The sequence below is a fragment of the Crocodylus porosus genome, unplaced genomic scaffold, assembly GCF_001723895.1.
Source record: "Crocodylus porosus isolate Cpor-Errol unplaced genomic scaffold, CroPor_comp1, whole genome shotgun sequence".
In the NCBI taxonomy this organism is placed as follows: Eukaryota; Metazoa; Chordata; order Crocodylia; family Crocodylidae; genus Crocodylus; species Crocodylus porosus.
This window is the reverse complement of record NW_017728931.1, coordinates 90,372,584-90,393,729: the sequence shown is the minus strand read 5'-3', so window position 1 is coordinate 90,393,729 and position 21,146 is coordinate 90,372,584. Positions and strand designations below refer to the sequence as shown.

Here is a 21,146-nt window from a genome sequence, read left to right as displayed (position 1 = left end):
TCCAGGAAACTCAATCCCCTAACCATCTACTTATGTTGAACAAATTAGTTATGTAAACTACCAGCAATGTATAGGTCATGCCACCCCCCACCCCACCCACAGGTCATGCCAGGCCCACACACCCCACGCATCGGTCATGCTGCCCCTCCCAACCCTCATGAGTTGCTCCTATTACCCCTCACCAACAGGTCACCCCTGCCCTCCCCCAATCTCTGATGGGCTGCACCTCTCCCTCATCTCCCAATACATCCCCAATCCCCAACCTCCCTGCTAGGTCCTCCCATCCTGAATTACCTCATATTGGGCAGCCATTTTGAACCTATTTAACCTCCCTCTAATGCCCCCAAATGTCTGTACTTAGCCAAACAGTGTACCCCATTACAAAACCATTTAGAGTTTCCAGTTCTTAAAAGCTAGGTAGGGATGCAAACAAAAGCTAAAAGAAATATTCATTAATGCTCAGAGGAAGATTCTACATTATGATGTCATTCAGTCACCATGTCACTCCAGATTTGATTTTTCGTGTGCTTGAGCACTTGTAAATAAATGAAAGACTGACAAAAACACCATAAACAAAACTGGTATAAGGCGCTAATCCCATTTTACTTCCTTGGATTTAAATCAAGAGATAGCAGAGATAACAATATAACCATATGCTCTGTTAAGGCCACTGCAATTATTAGACACCATCACCTCATATCTGCAATGAAGCTACTATTGCTTACACAAAACCATAATTGTGCATACTGCTTTCCAGACAAGTAGGAGACGACAGAGTACTTTCCAAAACAGCAAGAGATAGTGGACAAAATACAGAGTGACACTTTAGCTACATGAAACAGGATTTAGCCAGAATTTAAATCCAAAAAGCAATCCAGAAAACAGCCTCAAAGCCTAGTTTCATCCAAACAAATGAACTTGTTTGTCCCATTTTCAGTGGGATGCCTGGGACTAATGTTTAAAATGGAACTGTCCTGGTGCTCTGTACTCACCCCCATTCTCCAATGTGCTCAGCTGACAGCAGAACTCAGAGACAGCTGAGTGTGCCAGAAAGTGGAGTGTCCCATTTTGAAATCAGATAAATGTGGTTACCCTACTTATTCTTCTTGCATTCCTGGCTCCAGAGTGGCCCAGCTTCTTCAACAGGATAAGTTAAAGAGAGCTCCATCTATATTATTCTACAGACTGATGACTAAGGTACTCTCTTGGGAAACTAGAGGTGAAAGTATACAACTCAGGTCTCCCACTTCCCGTATGCCAGATCTGATCACTAGATCATCACACAAAAACCAGCAGTTGTGTTTTAGAAAGAGTAAAAGCTGCTCAGTTGGGCACCTACCTCAGAAAAAGATTTCAAGACTGGGTTCCAAGTGGATAGAGAAGCCTAACATCCAGCCCTTATCCAAGTGTCTAAGGCCTGCAGACTTAGGAATTCAGACACATCTCTATGCTTAGTATTTCCTACTCAGTGTTTTTGTGGAGGTTTTTTAGGAATATCCTTTCTCAACAGATCTAAATATGTTACAGCCAACTCAGGCTTATATTATGGGTATATTATTGGCCACCTATGCTCTGCAATATAGGTCTTGAAAATTATCCTTTTCATTAGCTAGTGTATTGAATTCCTGAGTCAACACTTAAAAGCCACATGCCACAAACAGGTCTACATTTCATCTTGCTCTAGAAATAGGAACTTTTACTCTAATCTCATTCTTTATGCTAAATCCTGATTTCTCTCTCATCTGATCTGGTGTTGGAGCGACTTGAATTTATTATCCTGGGTTACATTGATGCCAACATCAGTGATAACCTCTGAATACCGGTTCTCATAATTTCCCTTATGGGTGAATATGGCAGTATACAAAGTATGTTTTGAATGAGTCCAAAATGGGATTTATCATCATATCAGGAACTTGAGAGAATTACACAATTAGACCATCAGCTCCTTCAGGCTAATGTCAAAACTTAGCTTACCCTCACTGGAAAAAAACCCTAAAAGAACTAAATAAACTATTTCATTAATCTTATAAAATGACAGGCAAAATATGGTTTTGGTTCTCCGCAGGGCTAGGAACAGAAATTAAATATAAATTGGTATAAGTGACTGGAAACCAGTTCAAATATGTAACACAACAGAAGTTCAGTGCACGTAAGCTACTTTCAAAATGGCCAAAACTGGTTTAAGATAAACCTGGATAGATGTAGCATCACTTTTGGATCTATTCCAACAGCTGCAAAGAGTGGACCAGCCACTAGCTACAGAGATATCATGATACTATGAGAAATTTACATAGGATTATGAAAAAATATTAAGAACATGTACATTCAGAGTTTTCCATTAGCATCTCAGGAAATCAAATATTTCAAAAACAAGAGAAAATATTATAGATTCCATTTCATAAATGTAAGTATTTCTTTCAAGCATGAGGCTACTGCCTAACTGTTATGGATATCTAGGAGTGCAGTCTAAGGCTAAACTAAAGTTATAACAACTTTATATTTCTGGAAAAGATGAAATTGTACACAGAAATCTTATACTACATCAGGGATTATATCCCTCCATAAAAATGCTAAGCACATGTTCACATCTGGGATTTTAATAGCTTATTCAATTAATTTGTACCACTTATTGTTCTGCTGCATTCCTACAGAAGCAACACAATGAAGTCACAGTGGAAAAATGGTGCACCAGACACATTCCAGATGTTCTATGTATGCTTTTATTTTTAATATTGTTTCACTGCGGATGCATCCATACATGCACTTTACTGGTTAACTAATTAGTTCTGCAGTAAAGCATCACAGTCTACACTGTCAGGGACAATACTGTCTTATGGTGGAGTACTACTGTGCCAAAACATAAATTTAGACAGTAACCTGAAGTGGAAATTGCACCTGGTCAGCCCAGGCAGCAGAGGGCCAGACCCCTCCCTGCTACGTAGCTACATGGCTCCACACATATGGCACTGTGGAGCCATGGGGCATGACATATGGCACTGTCATGCCCCAGCCAGCCCCTCTGCCACCCAACACTGCCACCCAGAGCCCAGGACTGATCCCCTGAGCCTGATGCCAGCCCGGGCCTGCTCTGCCCCAACACAAAGTGCCACTGTCCCGGGAACACATGTAGATGCTGCACCTGTGAGCAGTGTACACCGGCTCAAAGTGCTCTGGAGTTTATGATGTTGCATTAATTGCATATATAGATGCACCCCTTGGACACATCTACTCATGCACTTAATGCAACTGAATAAACTCTGGCACAGTTTGTGCTGGAGCAAACAAATCCAGGCATCACCATCTATACATTTGTATAAGTGCAGTAATTTATTCCACCATTGGATAGTACTTGTGTCTGATGGAATTATCCTATGGCTCAGTAAATTAGTCTACACCAGCCTAATTGCCATGCACGTGTAGATGGTGATGCTTTACTGGACAACAAATTAGTCTACAGCAAAACATAGATAGAATCATAGAATAGACGGACTGAAAGGGACCTGTAAGATCCTCAAGTCCATACTATGCAGGGACAGTACTGTTTACATCTTTCAATTCTGAAAACTGGGCATTTATACTTGCTCTTTGTTTTCCATCCTTAAGCCAATTTCTGATCTATAAATAGATCTTCCCTCTAATCCTGTGATAACCGTATTTCATTAAGACTTTTGATGTGGCATTTTATCAATGGCTTTTGGAAATCCAGATATCTTGTGTCAGCTTGATCCACGTTCTTGTTGACACTTTCAAAGAATTCTAATACAGGTTTTGCCAACCACGGTTTTGAGTATCCATGCTCAGAGAAGGAGGGGGGTACAGTCAGAAAATACCCCCCCACAGTTCCCCTGACCATGCCTTGCACTCTCCCCCTCCACCCCCGCCACTTGCCCGTGCCCGTCCTTCCCCCAGCCCTGCTGGTTTTGCGAACCACAGTTTTGCCAACCACGGGAACTTTCAGGAACCTAATCCCCACTGTTGGCAAAGGAAACCTGTAGGTTCATACAGCATGACCTCCTTTCAGAAAAGCCATGCTGATTTCTCCCAGGCAAGTTCACTTCATTCATGCGGTGACCAATCCAATTTTTAATTATTGGTCCTACCAACTTCCTAGGCAGAGAAGTTAGTCTTACTTGGCTTGTAGTTCTCTGGCTCCCCTCTGGAGCCGTTTTTAAAGGCCGGGTTTATATTGGCAACCCTCTGGTCCTCTAGTCTCAAGGCCTCTTTTTAGTGATAGTTTGCATACTACGGTATGCAGTAAGCAGCAATTTCAGATTTGAACTCCTTAAGGACTGTAGGGTGAATGACATCAGGTTCTCATGATTTGTTACTGTTTCCTCTAAATCAATGTCCTCTAAAACCCTCACGTACTGACAGCTCAGTTCTACTTCTCTAAGTAAAATGGTTCTGCTGAGGAAAACTCCCAACTTCTTCCACCTATTTTTTCCAGCCTAGTCATCTATACTTGCACCATTTCACCACAGGTGAGATTTTAAACTAATGCCACTATTGCAGGAGGACAGGTGTTAGTGCAGACTTTGCCAGCCTATTTAGGACCCTGGATAATTACAGGCAACTATACCACCTACAAAAACAGGCTGTGACATAGTGTGACATGCTACACCCATTCTATAAGAGGTATCTCGTAGATGAGAAGTACTGCATTTACATTAATAGGGTTCTGTGTGCACATCAACAGGCTCTGCAGGGCTTAGCTAACCATTCTTTGGTTCCTTTGCGAACCATCTGTAGACTTTCAGGAACAAGGGCAAGTTGAGAACATCAGCAAAATCAAGGGAATTTTCTTCTCTGAGTACTTATCTATATTCCATATATGGAAGCTCTATCAAGCAGTGATTCCACTGGAAGAAGTGCTAAAGTTCTAACCAAATATTGACTGAAGTACTATCTTTGAGAATGCAGTTTCTGCTTTACTGAAAAGTCCTTTACCAAAATATTTAACATGGCATAACATAGCCACAAATAACCTTGACAAATATATGCGAGATTTGATCCATGTACTTAAAAAGAAAATCCTCTAGCCGCATACAGAGTTCTTTCCAAGTCATCATTAGGAAGATCTGCTCAAACAACTATGGTCTGACTAATGTGAAATTCTGATACAGTCTTCAAGAGATGATCTGAGTGAAACGTATGCCAGATTTTCTCTCCAATAAACTGTGCAAGTTGGCCTTGACAACAAGCCTGTTATATAAGTAGCAGGCACTGGCACCTCCACCAATCTCCAGCAGCTGGGTCTTTAAAGAAAAAAGTGACCTCCACTCAGGTTTTCTCAAAGAACAGTTGCAGGCACCTATCCCTCAGCACAGAATTTAAGCCTCTGAATCACAAGTGGATGGGATGACTCCCTGATGCCCTGCACTCAGAACCCCAACCTCCAGAGGAGGGTGGGACTGTGGAGACCTCTATATATTTTGCAATTCTTTTTCATATGTACCCTACAGGACAGCCCAAGGATTCATGTATTTTTGGATTTAACAATTTCTCTTGGAAAAATGTTTTCAAGTAATGTGGTATTTATTCCAAAGGGCTGTAAATTTGAGTCATTCACCATGGCAAACGTTACTGCAAACTAATAAATATTAACATAGAAGTTTAGGTTTATTTACTGTCTTTTTATAGTAAAGTCTCCCTGAAGTATTAAATAAGCCAAGGACTGTAAAAGCCATATCCTCCTCTGCTTTGCTGTCGGTCTGCATGCTATTGGAAGAGCTGGCAGACGTCTCCACCTCCTAGCGATCTTGTGAAGCCCGCAAGACAAACAAAAAAAAGCCACCTGAAGTGAAGGAACACAATGTGAATACCAATGTACTGAAAAGAACAGAGACAGCAGAGCAGCTGTATCTGGGCTGCTGCCAGACCTGAGCTTCAGAAAATAGAAGTTTGAGAAAGAGAAAGAAGATTTTCAGAGATTCTGGCAGAAAGCCTGACAAGCTAAAATCATTTACTTTCGTATACAACTGTTGGGTGAACAAAGTGCACATTGATGAAACTGGCAGAGACTACAAGTTATCCAGACAGTCAGGGTGAAAGTGAAGCAGGTTTTAAATTTTAGGAAGCAATTAAAGCTGAAAAGGAGATGATCAAAGCCCAAGATAAATGTTTTCCTTTAATGTCTATTGAGAAGCTGAAACACACTATACTTCAGTTTGTCTGCTACTATTATAGGAAATGCTATCTGTAACTACTAAATTTGTGTAATAGTGGTACTAGCAGCTGCAGCAGCAGCAACAGAAGCAGTAGCTGCAGCAGCAATGTAACTCTACAGGCTTGGCACTGTAGACAACAAACACTAAAATGAAAAAAGCCTCTGTTCCACAGAGCTTGACATAAAAAATAACAGATAGACTGACAGGCAGAGAAGGTATTAAGAAATATAGAAAAAGCAGTCTATTCACTCACTTTGGAGGATTTTATACTATTAGTTTTAGATCTACTTGTGTTTTCAAGCAGCTGAAATAGGGTGGCCATAACTGACAGCTGGTTGCCAACATTAACCTTTACAAAACAGACCTGCACACAAAAGAGGAGCATGATATATTTATTAGAATCCCAAGTTCTAAAACTATACACAAAGAGAAAAACAGTACTGACTAGGCTAAATCTAAGCTTACATTATTTAAAGCTAATTGATAACTCTTTATTTATAGAGGCAAAAATGTATGTTGACATGCTCTATATTAAACAACTACTAGATAAAATACATAAACATTAATTAGAGCAAGGACTGAGACCTATCCCAAATGCACTCACCACTAAAGTACAGCATGGTGCTTTTGCCCTGCCCCTGAGGCAATGAATCTTTAGTTTTTTGATGCAAAGCAGAATGGCTTCACTGAGAGAAATTGGGAATATCACCAAGTGTATATCCTGGTGCTAGAGCTTTCTTTGGTAGAACCCACACTCCACAAAATTCAGTTCCGGAGCAAGGATGCCAGGAGACAGCTAACTGCTAGGACACAGTTTAAGACAGATTACAAAAGGAAGTAGAAACACCAGCTTCCTTTTAAACGTAACACCATTGTTATCAACATTGCACCCCTAAACCTTGGAATGTGGTGTTCAGGAGACACAGCCCAGTGACATGCATGTTACAATATTATATCGCTTGGTTTAATTTTGCAGTTGAGTTTAAAAGGGTATAACCTACATAGCCAGTTTTCTGCAACTGCAGGGTGACACATAGCAGACATTGGTCTTTCTGATCTACTTTAGTGATGTTGCCCCAGGTAAGTATTGAGCACTAGGAAAAGCTAAGCCTTACCATTCCAGGACCACAGTTGGTTCCATCAGCCAATGGCATATGCTGAGTACGACAGCCCTTATGAACTCCTTCAACACTTGTACACCATAAGCGTTTGCATTGCTTCTGCAAACAAAACAAAACAAAACAAAACAAAAAAAACAGGAGTGCCCTTGTTATACCTGCAACATTATCTTGGGCAATCCAAAATTTATCTCTCTGGACATATGCACCTGGTAAATCCTTGCAGACAAAAAAAACCTTCTAAAATCTGTCACTACCAATATTTTTCAAAAGCGATACTCTGAATAATAAAAAAAACAATCCAGCATAAAGGGGAGACAAGTAATATAAAACATTTTGAGGAAAATTCACTAGATAAACAACGAGTAAACTTCATATTTTAATTTCTCAGCTAATAAAAACCAATTACAAATATAATTCAGATTCAGGTTATATAGCAGAAGGTCTGAATTTAATCGCCAAGTAAAGCCAATAATTAAACTGACTTTCCAAAAATAACCCCAGCTGTTCATCTAAAAAAAATAATAGTAGAAATTCTCTTTTTCAAACTACTACTACACAGTAAAAATGTTTTTTCACTGACTAAACAGCATGAGTTGTTTATGAGGTAATCATTGTTGAAGAGCCCTATCTACGGGTATTTATACCTTTATATCATTTCTCCTAAATTATTTCACATTCACTCTGGGACAATTTCTGAATCCCTAACTTGCACTGAAGAAAACTTTACTTCAACCTCCTCAGCCCCTGCCAAAAAAGTCCTGAACTCAAGCTGGTCCTATATTATCTCATCTAATTAGTTCCACCAAGCAAAGTCATCTTCTGTGGGTGAAACTCAAAAACAAACCATTTATACAGTTTTGGCAGTATGCCACTTTTAATGAGTAGGACTTAATGATATTTTAAGTTTATACTGACAGCCAACAATCCACATTTAGGTTTTCACTGTATCAGTCTCTATGTAGCTTTGTTTCCAGTTCATAGTTCTGTTTTTAAGAAACTGTCAGCCTGTAGGTTATGCTTTTAATGAGGGTTATTCTTAATTCCCAAATGCCAACAGACATGAGAACTACATCCTGAAGCTTACAAAGCAAAGCAAAGATCCTTATCTCATTTATTTGAGAATATATATGAATTACCTATTTAGTTTTAAAATCACAATTTTTAAACCAACGTAACAATTAAGAATACTTTAAAAATAACTGCACTGAAAGTTTTCTAGTGGCAAAATTATTTTACGGATAACGTGAAAATTAATATAGTTTTAATATGTTTGTATGACAGTAAGAGAAAATACTGTTGTTAGAATATAATGTAAATTAAGATTTTCTGCAACAATTGAAAAGAGATTGTAAACTTATTCACAAATACAGACCAGCTTTTTACACTTATTCATTACCTCTACATAAAATTTTATAGCCCTAGGAACTCAGAAGTCTTTCTACTAAGATTTTTCTCTCTGAAACACGAATTTTTAACACTTTTGGCTGCCTATACACATGCTCGGGGGTGGGAGGGGGACTGTTTTAATTAGAACGGTTCCTGGACAGCCACTCTAATTAAAATGGCTCAATGTCATGTGTATTAAGCCCCACAGCATTTCAGAATGGTCGCAGGATCTAAAGCTCATTGGATGAGGTTTAGATAAAGTGCCCTTGTGGCCAGGCTGAAACACACAGAGGTTTAATACACGTAACAGCGAGGCAACACTGGAGTGTGCCAATTAGAATGTGGAACAGACTCAACTAATCGAGTCTAATCCAACACATTCTAATTAGAACATGAACAAGCACATCTATAGGCACCATTATTTACTCAAGGATAAAAAAGTTCCTGAGCTTTCATTTCAATATTGAAGGAATTACCAACTACAGTTTTCAAAAAATGTTCAACAAATATTAGAGATGGGTTTCTGTGTAGTGTGCCTTACCAAATAGGGGCATACTTGTGACCCGGGTCCAAACATAAGTTCACACTGCTTATTGACATCATACATTGACCCAGGCAGCTGAGATGAAAGATCATATATTCTTCCACTTGGTTTGTCAAGAAGGCATTCTCCATAACCAGTGCTATAGTCAAAACAACAAAGTGTACATAAATAAATGTCTTGATTTTTACAAAAAACTTACCATTTTGGAAATAAGACCGTATTTGATTATGTTCTGAAATGCAGAAAATGAATTATGTAATTTGGGGACACAATCCCCACAATGAAATCAGTTTTGGGCTTGTATTCATTATTAGCTTCAGTTTTACCTTTCTACAATATATTTGATGTACAACAAGAAGTTATAAATGTTCCAAACTAAACTGTATGGGATAGGTGGCTTTTTAAAAGTTTAGGACAAGCACCATTATAATTACTCAGCACAACCAAATACAGTTTAAGATATAAAATAAAATTAATGTAGAAAACTTGTCCATTTGTGCTATTTGTTTATAGTCCTTCATAGCCAAGATGCTTGAATGAAAGCCTGCAGATTAAAATGACATTTACATGAAAGGAAGAAAAAAATCCCTTATCAAAGTCTGCTTAAATTTAATCTTCCAATTAAATCATAAGCAAGGATCATCTTTGTGAAAATCATAAATAAAAAAGTTATCAAAATAAAGGAAAAGATCAAGAGATTATGACTCAAAAAATTTCACTATAACTAGCATAGGTCTTTTTAAATGACGTTCTTCATAAATGAAGAGGTATATCCCTTTTGATCTATATACACAGTGAAAAATATTGCTGCAGTTTCTACAGCCCTGACCTTGAAGGGACTTATGCATGAAAGTCATGGTGTGAGTAGCTCTAATGAAGCCATGGAACTACTCACAGGGAGTGTCTACATGTGCTATTAGATTCACATCATACTTACTCCATAGTAAAATACTGCGCAGCAAGCCTTCCTCAGGAGCACATCTACACATGCACCCTGTTGGAAGCAGGTTTGCTCCCAATGGGAGCAGTCTGGTACAGGGATGCTTCTGTCCTGCTCTGCCCCCCTGCAGCAGCCGGGGGAGCTCCAGGTTCCCCTGCATGTGCCAGCCTGGGGGCTCACAAGGGGCACGGGGCTGGTCCCAATGTCCACAGAGCCAGGAGAGCTCTGCTGGCTGCACCAACAGCAGCTGTCTCCTGGCCCCATGCACATCGACAGGGGACCTGATGTGCATGGGGCCGAGAGACAGCTGCCCCTGTAGCAGGTAGGGTTCTCTCAGCCCCATGCCCATTAGGACACACACCTGCTAGCGAGCCCCTTAACAAGCCAGGCTTCCCTACCCAGCAGGGGGTTCACCAGGAGCTGTCCTGGGTGTGACTCCTGCCAGGTAGAGGGGGGAGAGGACATAGGACTCACCAGCAGCTGCTTTGCTTGGGTTCCCAGCCCCTGCCTGCCCCCTGGAGCAGCCAGATCTGTGCCACATATAGCTGCTGTTCCCAGCTCCCAACTCATGAATTTGCTCCCAGTCAGCATCTACATGAGCACTACTGTGCAGTTAATCTAGTAACTGTATTTACAGGTGCTAGCTAACTGCACAGTAGCTTAATTTACTGCATAGTAAATGCCCCACACTTGTAGACAGTGATGTTTTACTGTGCAATACATTAGTCTACTGTGCAGTAATGCATCTCACATAGATGTGCCCACAGGGCACCTATACACATGATGGACCTCTGTTCTGACACATGCGAATTAGCATCCATCACCGCAGACTTGATTAATCAAGTTCGGTGCAAGTCTGCTGGAGCTTGCTAATTAGTGCCTTCCAGCAGCCTCTGTGTCATATGAGTATTCAGTGTTCCTGTATTTCAGAATGGTGGCAAGGGTGCTTTAATTAAAGCTCGTCAAACAAGCTTTAGTTAAAGCATCCCCACCACCATTTTGAAGTGTTGGCTCACAGCCACTCATGAAAGCACCCACCTCTCCACCCCAGAGCACGTGAATAGATTTCCACAAGGTATAAAGTTAAGCCCATATATAAGTTATTGGGGAAAAGCAGGCTAAAACATTAAACTGGTAACCTAAAGACAATTCTCTGGCAATGCAGAACATGAAAAATAAAATGACCATAAATAATCAGAGGCTAAAAAGTGGCTTTAAAATAGTGTGCATATGATATTTAAACAATAGGTTTAAAATAGTTTGAGGAAGAGACTAAATTGGAAAAATGCATGAAATTTTACTGATACTTACTCAAGAAACTCGGTGATATATTTTTGACTGCATTTTGACCAGGTCCACGGACTTGTGTGGTAATTTAATGTCGGAGCCATTACATGGTACTGATGTTTAATTCCAGCTTCTTTACATTTAAAACTATCATCATGGGGCACATTAAATCTAAAAGCAAACACAAACAACTTCAGCAAAAAATTCATATATGTTCATTTGGCTACATAACAATTGTTTAGGTTCTAAGCCTTAAAAGACCATATACAGCTAATACGTTTGGTAATAGAGCAATTAAAAGATCTTAGTATAGTCCTGGAATTGTAAGTTCAACCCTTGCCCCTGATTTGTGCCAAAGGCTGGGGTATCAGGGCTGGCAAGCCAAAGACAACTAAATATGTGGGTCATATTGATCCCTACACAAAAGCACGAGCCCAATGGGCCATTAGGCTTCAGTGGATTTTGGCATACAAATGCGACTGATCTATTATCGTGTCTCACTGCTGATATGGTGATATGCATCTTAGGAATACTTAGCTGGCATCTATAGCACCTTCTTAACCAAAGGATTTTAAAACATATTATAGACTTCAGGATCAATCCTTTGGTTTTTCCCCCTAACATCTACAAAAGCAGGTTTCCTTATACAATGACCAAATTCTCTCTTTGAAAATTCTAATGGGATTCCAATTTTATCTATACACATGTTTGGCTTTGCAAAAAGCACAGCAAAAAACTTACACTTTCTACCACCTTATTTGTTTCAATACAAAAAATGTGCATAAATCCGTTTACAGTTCTGTTTCATTGTACATTCTTCTGACAAATAAGTCTTTCACCCATACTTAAAAACAGGTATTCATTTTTATATGGCATATGAGTTATTCAATTTAGCATTTTTTAGCTAAGTATTATATACATGTAGATATAATTACTCATAGATTTTATCACTACATTACTAAAGAAATAAACACTCAAAAGATTTCTAAAGAGAATAAGAGAGTCACTTTAACGGCTACACCCTCAAGTTTGCTTCAAAAGCTTCTTATGGTTTTAGATCAACAACATACGCAACATAGAATCATAGAAAATATACTCTATAGCCCCCTCTACCAGTTACTTTTATACCACAATTAATGTGTTACTTGCAACAAATGGACACAGTACTACATGTTAGGCCTGTGTGAAATGGCAGGTATTCAGTTCAGATTCGGCTGATTCGGAGGGACAGTGATTCAATTTGGTGATTCAGGTCGCTGGTCCAATTCGATTTAGCTGATTCAGATTCAGAGATTCGGCACCAATTCAGAAATTTGGCCATAGACTATAATGGGAATCACTAAAATACCTATAACTTTGTCATTTTCTTTGCAGATTTGGATGAAAACAGCATAGATGGTAGCCCCTTCTGAGGGCATGAAGCCTTCCAAGTTTCAAGGAGATAGGTGCAGGGGTTTCAGGGAAATAGGTGCAGGTGAAAGTGCACCTCAAACTGTTGAAAGTAAAATTCGTAGCACCTGTGTGTGTTAAGGGGTGTAGGTTGTAGCCATATTGATCTGAGGAAATAGGCAGACAAGGTTCTTCAGGTCAATCTGATATCTTTTACTAGACCAACTGGATAGTTGAAGAAATATATTTTAGCAAACTTTTGAGTTTAAAAATGCTTCATCAAGCTGAGGAAGTATCTACAGTCAGTGTGTGTGCTCTATCTGGATGGAATGAATAGTAAAGAAACCAAAGGCTGGTATCCATGCAAGAAAACTGGTCAGTGAAAATGTAAATTGAGGCATCAGGGGTGAGACACAGGGTGAGGGGGAGAGGAGATGTAGCAGATAAAAGTGGAGCGGTACCTGGGGAGTCAGATGTCATGCAGGTTATACTATGTCATAAATCCAATGTCTATATTGAGTCCGTGAGTTTTTGTATCTAGGAGGTTGATGAAGTGAAGTTCATAGGCTTGCCTGTGAAAAGTGTTTTGTAAATTCAAACAAGCACCAAATCTTGCTAACCTAGTCATCAGAAGCAAACTTCCCAAAATACACCGAATAGATCCAGACTATGACATGACAAGAAATGCAAAACATGCCAACGTATCTCCAGTACCCCCACAATCACTGCACCCCACAACAGAACATCACCATTCCTGGATCTTACAGCTGCACTTCCAAAAACATTGTATATCTCATCCAGTGCACCAAACGCCCTTATGGAAAATATGTAGGAGAGGCCAAACAACAACTGCGCACCAGACGGAATGCACACTGGAAATCTATTAACGACAAAAATACCCAGTTACCAGTGGGGGTACATTTCTCACAAGAAAATCACTCTGTCCCCAGTCTCTCAGCCCTGATTCTCAAATGGAATTTACAAAACACTTTTCACAGATGAGCCTATGAACTTCACTTCGTCAACCTCCTAGATAGAAGGAACATCAGATGAGCCTATGAACTTCATTTCGTCAACACCAGAAGGAACACCAGTAAAGCTAACTATATAAAAGAAGAAATCAAAACATCTTTACCTTTGGAAATATATACTTACACATGTCCAAGTTCATGTGCTATAGTAAATGCAGCACTCAATCCATTTTCTTCACTTATAGAACAGCTGCGCAGTGGATCACACATTGTACCTAGTTCTGCTAAACCTGAAAAAATGAACTTTTATATAAAAAGCCTAATAGCAAAATTTTCATGTACAAGCATTGACGTCATAAACACATTTTAAGTACATGTTCAAATGTAGATGCCTAAGAGAGATAGCCATAGGCACATAAGCCAGACATCTTCCTCACTCCAAATAAAAAAAAAAACATTCTCAAACATATACCAAGGTAGGGTTATATCATGATAGATATTACAACAAAAAAAACCAAGCAAATAAACAAAAACTGACATTTTAATGTAAAAACTTTGTATCAAGTAATTTTTTCACATCTGTAATGCAGTTTCATTACATTTTCTCTTAGTAATATCATGCTAATTTTAGAAGTAACTTACCGAGAGTATCACACTTCTCTCTAGCTCTGCAGATATCTTCCCTTGAAGCAAAAGATTTTATTTGAAAATGTTGTAATATCCAAGAATAAAAATTTTATTCCAAATAAAAACACATTGGGCCATACCCCCAGCTAGTGTGTAGGTGCACTGATTTCTATGATAGTATGTCCATTTAAGAAAGCTGTTCATTTGATGCCATTTTTAATCTTTGAATACAAACTAAGCTTTTACATTTTTATGAAGAAACCCTAAATCATAAGCATTATGCTATTTCCCTGTAGTACTCATAATGCACTGTAATGATAAAAATGTCATTGAAAATTGTAGAACTTTAATTTCAGTCTTTTAAGCTGAGGAAGGGGACCAACTTTCCTGTTGAAATAATAAGGACAATTCAAGACAAAGGCCAAATGCAGTTTTCACTGTGTTTTTAGCGGATGGAACACAAGGTATCAACATCAGAACAAGTGAAAGAGAAAGAACAGTTAGGGAAGCATACTGTTTTATAACTGAAGATCAGGGAACCAAGAGAGAAGTGAAGGACAAAAAGGATATAAATTACACTTAATTTTGCTTCCATAAAAAATGCAGTATGTTACTTCCATAAAAAATGCAAAAGTAGATTTTTGTTAGGTCTCTGCTCTTAATTCATTCATTTTGCTATCTGAACTGTGTTTATATAATCAGAAGAGTCTTCATTTCATTACATCAATTTCAGGCCTCATCCTGCTTCCACTGACTTTAATGGCATCTATATCAGTTGGTTAGCTACCAACAACGTACTGCGCTATTTCAGTAGTGCTGGACAGCATACCATTTTATTCCATATCAGGGTTGAGTTCTTCATTCAATTAACTCTGAAATATTTTAATCCAACAGTTAAATAATAAAAAACAAGAAATACTAATATATGTCACATCCGGTTAATAAATGCAACTATTTCAGATACTGTACCTAGTGATAAGGACAGCAGTATCATGATGAGACGGGTGAGTATCATCCAGAACATTTTGCGTTTGCTGCCATAAACAGAAGTTGCGAAGAGTGGTAGCAGCATTAAAACTGATAGCTGGTCCTTCCTGTTCAGGAAATAGCAAGGAAACAACAAAGCCTAAAAATGATGCATTTGCATTCATTGTTTATCAGGTGCAAAACAATTCAGTGTATCTGATTGGAAAACAAGCAAGGAGTCAGTGGGGGTTCCAAGCAGGAGACTAATCCTACCAAATCAACTTGCAAATTCAGGCCTCATTTTGATCAATATTCATCAACACAAAGCCGATGTTTTTAAGCAATACCTATAGCTATATGTAATCTGCAACTAGTAGCAAGCCATTTCCAGTAAAAATAAAATCAACGTGAAAAGCTTTTACTTAAAAAAACTAGAAACGAATTGGAGAAAGGAAGGGAGTGCTCCAGAGAACAAAGGACTCTCTAGATGACGTCTGTGTACATAACCTACTCTCAAATGAAGGTGCACTTAGCCCTCAATAATTTCTCACCTTTTTTTAAGCAGAATGATGGTCAAAGAAAAAGTGGCAGTAATTGACATTTAACAGAAAAGTTTTGTCGAAAGTATTCTATGTAAAAAAATCATGATGTAAACTGAAAAACTGTGCAGCTAAATCTACTCGAAAAATGTTTTTTAAATAATTATTTTTCCTACCTGTTCATTGTGAATTACAATTAACTTTACAATAATTATATTTATGAGGTTGCCAATACTTGAGTCCTTATAGATTGCTGCAACCTAGAAAGAAAAAAAGTCATAAGCTTACATTGCTAAAATCACATGCAAAATTTAAGACAGCTTAGTGTTATAGTCAGTTATGAATGCTTGGGGCCCTATTTAAAGTGACTCGTAAGTTTTAGGCATCTTGACCCAGGATGACAATTCTGTGACACTTGTTGGTTCCTAGGCTCTCTGGAAAGCCCAAGAAGCCAGTATAATTACTAAGCCTAAGAGAATGTTTGAACTTCCACCCCAGCTTAAGCATCTGTCTCAGACTGGGCTTCACAAACTTCTGTTCAGCTGAACATCACTGAAATAACCCTGGAGCTGGGAACCAAAACCCAAGTTGCCTCCTTCAAAGGTGATACCATAAGCAAAAGCCAACTGAGGCATGCTTCCCTTTATATCCTCTCTAGTTTACTTTGTTTTTTAAAACAGTGGCTAATTAAAACCCAAAAAGAGCTCTGGCAAGCATGGACAAAAGCCCAGGGGTTTATTACCAGAAGAGTACTTTAAACATTAGGTTATTCCTAGGTGCTGTCCTTTTGAACTTACCACTTTTTCATTATTGACTGTCCAGCTTCAACAGCAGAAGTAGAGGATGCCCCACTCTAGGCACCACTATCATTTTAGCTAAATGCAGTGCCAGTATGAGTTAGGCATGTGCTGAGGATGCCGATGCTAGCATAGCAGCGACCCAGGCTAAGTTACAGTACCTCCCAGTACCAATATAAATTGCAACAAAGTTTAGATGCGATTTAGCCTCTTAGCCACTCCAAATAGATCACTTCTGAACATGTGTAGCATGAACTGAACTAATGTAGCTGATGTTAACATAGAGTGTAACAATAGTGAAATATAACCATGTTAGTCTTGTCCTGTAAGCAACTTGAAAACTCAATTTTGTATCCTTCTGCTTGACATAAGTGAATAAACTCTGCATAGCCTTTATGTATGAGTGTGTGTAAAAGGGTGAATAGTGAGAGAATGGTATAGAGATGAAGGAAGATTTAACTGTTTATGTAAGCAACAAGGCACCAAATGTAAGTTACCAGTCAGTAAACTAATTAATAAATGGATGAAGAATTCCTTTGAGGCTTAGGGCACAAAGAAGATAACAAGAAAAAAAAAAAATACCCATCCTGCCGGGTAGGCAACAAGAACACTCCATGGCTAAGATAAGCTGAAGACAAAAGAACAACTGCAAAAACAGAAGCCGGAAAAACCCCAAAACACTGAAACAAAGGATGCCAATCCCTATAAAAGAACACTTTGAAAATGCCAAGTTGGGTGAATCTGTTTCTCTACTGCTGTTTCACTGGAGCACAGATGCATCTGTTCACCCTGCTTCAGCTGTTATCTTCAAATCATCATCATCTACTCAATAAGCCTGGGTTGGCCACCCTGGGCTGATGTTGAGCAACTATTGCTGGTAACTATATCTGGTGTATGTGTGGGTGAAATGGTTGTTTATGTGTGTAATGACATGTATGATGATTTGTGTGTTTGTATGAATGGTGTGTCCAAACCTCTATGTCTAACTCATGGAATCAATAAACGTGGGACTTTGCCTTATCCCCCTTAATAAAGTCTTGCTCGTGATTTGAGCAAGTGGCAATTTGAGTAACACATGCACATAAGCCCTAGTGTGGATGCCTATGGAATTCCACAGTACAAAATGGAGACACCTAGGGTGGAATTCTATTTCCCTTTGTGTATCTAAATGTCAGTTTGCTTGCCAGGTAAGCAGCATTTTTGGCACTTACCTGCTGAAAGTACATAGGAATTCCACTTCTGCTGTAGTGAGGATGCTATAAGTATGACTATGTTGACAGAGCACGCATAGTAGGATATGCACTGGCCAGGCAGGTGCACAGCTACATACACATGCCTATTCTAAACCTGTGTCCATTAGACCACTGGTGTTTCACCTGCTCACCAGATGTCTGGAAAACCTTTCATTTTACCTGACTTTATAAAATTGGACGGTCCCAAAAATCCCTCAGTTTTGAATACATTAGAGCAAAAGACTAAGATTCTGTTGCAGTGTGGAAAGGATACAACTTGCATTGTCCATGTGGATTCCATATCTCAAAGAGCCACACTTTCATTAAGTAATCAGTCTATCCTGTTCTATGTAGTTTCCATTCTTGGTGATCAACAAGCAAGCAGTTATTTCACTATATGAGGTGGGAACCAAGATGTCTACTTAAACAAAAACTGCAGAACAGCCCAACTATAATTAGCATCGGATCTTGAAAACTTTACCAGTGAATAGAGATTTGCAAGAGTGTAGGTCAAGATCTATACACCAGCTCTATAGATTAAAAAATGAGGACATTCTTAGACAAAGTGTGCCTGAGCTCTACTTGGATGACCTCTAACATGATTAAGTGAATCATACTTGGCTAGGTTATAACAAGGTCTTATTTAGTTAGCAACCATTTTGATAAGCAGCACAAGAATATTGCCTAGCTCTTGTTCTTTTCAGCAAAGACAGTGAACAGCATGGGGGTATTCCCAGATGACTTTGTGCTTTCATGGTAATAATACAGAACTCTTAATACATCAAGGTATACTTGAAGCTTAACTTCCCTGATGTTGAGTAAGGCTTGGGGATGAATAAATTGGTTCAAATGCAGCTCTGAAACAATTATGAACAGGAAGTTGGGAAACTTGGAATGAGGCCTCTAAGTAAACCTGCCATTTTGGAACACTACATCAGATGCCAGTATTTGTGAATACTTCAATTGGAGTAATGGTTACTAAAAAGTTAGTTTTCATAGATAAGTAGTACAGGAAAGAAAATGCTAAGGGCTCAAAAGTAAGAAACCCATCAATCCTATTAATACTGTAATGAGATCCTGAGAGCGAGAAGTTTCCCAAAGGGGGAGGAGGAAGGGAAGTGCCTGAGTCAGACTATTAAAGAAAAAGCCATTATAGAGAGTGAGTAGCCCTAGATCGGAGGGTGATTTGTAGACACTGTTGGTAAATGGAAACTCAGAAAGCTACTAGAAAATCCAGAATGAATGATTTTGCCAAGGTAAACAGTTGTTGCCAAAATACCCAAATAGAAAACCTCTTTTGCTTAGTTTTATAAGTTAGTCTAGTCCAGACTTTTCTGCTTTGAAACAGAAATTCAGTGAGCAGCTTCTCTTAGTGCACACCATCCAGTTTGTGAGATATGAAGATACTGGGGCTCAGCTGTAAGACCTGTATGTTGTTCTGAAAAACTAGGCCAAGCAGGGAAGACAAAGTTATCAGCAGCTTCACTGTGAGATTCATCGTAACTGTTTGGCTCAAGCTAAAGCTAATTACAATCATCAATGCAGCATCTTGCCTCCATTTTCTATGGATCCCCAGTATCATAAGAATCCAAGGAATACATCAATGATCATGATCCTATACCATGATACAGGGACAAATACATGAAGTCCCAAGCCCAGCAGCCTCCCATTAGAGTGCAGATGAGTTGTGTCTTCACTCTCTGATGACATAAGACAAAGACAATCATATCCACGTTTCATGCTGGGCTGTGGGTAGCCAGGTCTGGGGTTGGGAAAAGTCAGGAAGTCAGAATTCAGGAGATCTGTTTGGGGACCCGAGTCAGAAGAGAGTCAGGCAGAACGTCAGGTCAGGAGGCCAGCCAGGTCAGGTATCCAAGGAATCCATCAATCAGTAGCAGCACATCCCAAGGGTGCAGCTGCTTAACTACAAGGTTGAACCTTGTTCCCTAAACACTTCCCCTTCCGGGACAAGAATTTATATGGGAAGGTGTAGGAAGTTAGCTGGCCTTGGCTGGCCACTCCGGTGGCAGGAAGTAGGCATGTGCCTAGACCCAGGTGAAGGATTCTGGCCACCTGCCTCTCCCTTAATGTTTTGTCAGGGAGGTGGCAGACCAGGGTGAGCCACCACAGCTGACAAGCCAAGGCCCTGAATTCAAACCCAGAGCCTCATACCATAGATTATAGGGAGAAATGCTTGACATACCAGGCAGATGGCTCTGGATTCCAGGAAGGATCTATATACATGTGTTTCTCAAGAGCAACTGGGTTTCTCTAACAGTTTAATGAGAAGACTTCTTGCGGAGACACAAAGGGATACCAATTTCAACCAACAGTTAATGAAGTCTTAAGCCGTGACCCAACCACACTTTAAAGCAACTAATGGCATCATAAAACAAGAAATAAGTCACAAAGTTATTCCACAAAAAATGTGGAATAATTTTGTGGCTGGTTCCTATCACACCATTAATAGAACGTATGGTCAGCTGAGCCCCCACAGCTGGGAGCCCTGTCAGCTTACCTGGGCTCCCAGCCACAGGGGTGCACCATGAGCTCCCACAGCTAGGAGCCTGTCAGCTAATCCGCATACACCAACACCACAACTACACCTCCAGCCATGCGTGTATAGAATGGCAGGAAGCGTAATTGTATGGATCATGCATCAGATCCCATTGCACCTTTACCTGTACACCTGTCAAGGTCCTAAAATTCAGTGGGAGTTGTACACCTAATTCTCTCATGTTCCTTCAAAACCTCAGCCAAATCTAGCAACGAAAGACCTGAATATCCTTAAAGTATTTGGAATTTCTACAATAAACATACTGCATAGGGTACACCACCTGGTAATTTAAAATCCACCAAACTTTTTTTTATAATCATGTAAGTTGGGGAGGACCGGATTAGAGAGCTTCTGGAGGGGCTGGACGTGTTCAAGTCAGCGGGTCCAGATGCTCTCCACCCCAGGGTGTTAAGGGAGCTAGCTGGGGTTATTGCAGGGCCCTTGGCATGGCTTTATGAGTACTCGTGGTGCTCGGGCCAGGTGCCAGATGATTGGAAGATAGCTAACGTGGTCCCCATCTTCAAAAAAGGGAAGAGAGAGGACCCGGGCAACTATAGGCCCGTCAGTCTTACCTCAATCCTAGGGAAACTCTTTGAGAAGATCCTCAAGGAGCACATCTGTGA

The 21,146-nt window shown here is 39.6% G+C and overlaps 1 protein-coding gene across 1 annotated transcript in view; it reads right to left on the bottom strand.

Annotated features, from left to right (window-relative positions):
- ADAMTS20 (ADAM metallopeptidase with thrombospondin type 1 motif 20) overlaps positions 1-21,146 on the bottom strand; it is a 180,898-nt gene that overhangs the window by 124,047 nt on the left and 35,705 nt on the right. Inside the window, exons 5-11 of the mRNA XM_019543950.1 lie at positions 16,114-16,197; positions 15,402-15,526; positions 14,448-14,488; positions 13,990-14,095; positions 11,470-11,616; positions 9,216-9,357; positions 7,283-7,387 (exon numbers count right to left, since the gene is read on the bottom strand). Of these exons, the coding sequence (XP_019399495.1) occupies positions 7,283-7,387; positions 9,216-9,357; positions 11,470-11,616; positions 13,990-14,095; positions 14,448-14,488; positions 15,402-15,526; positions 16,114-16,197 (750 nt within the window). The remainder of the gene's footprint in view (positions 1-7,282; positions 7,388-9,215; positions 9,358-11,469; positions 11,617-13,989; positions 14,096-14,447; positions 14,489-15,401; positions 15,527-16,113; positions 16,198-21,146) is intronic.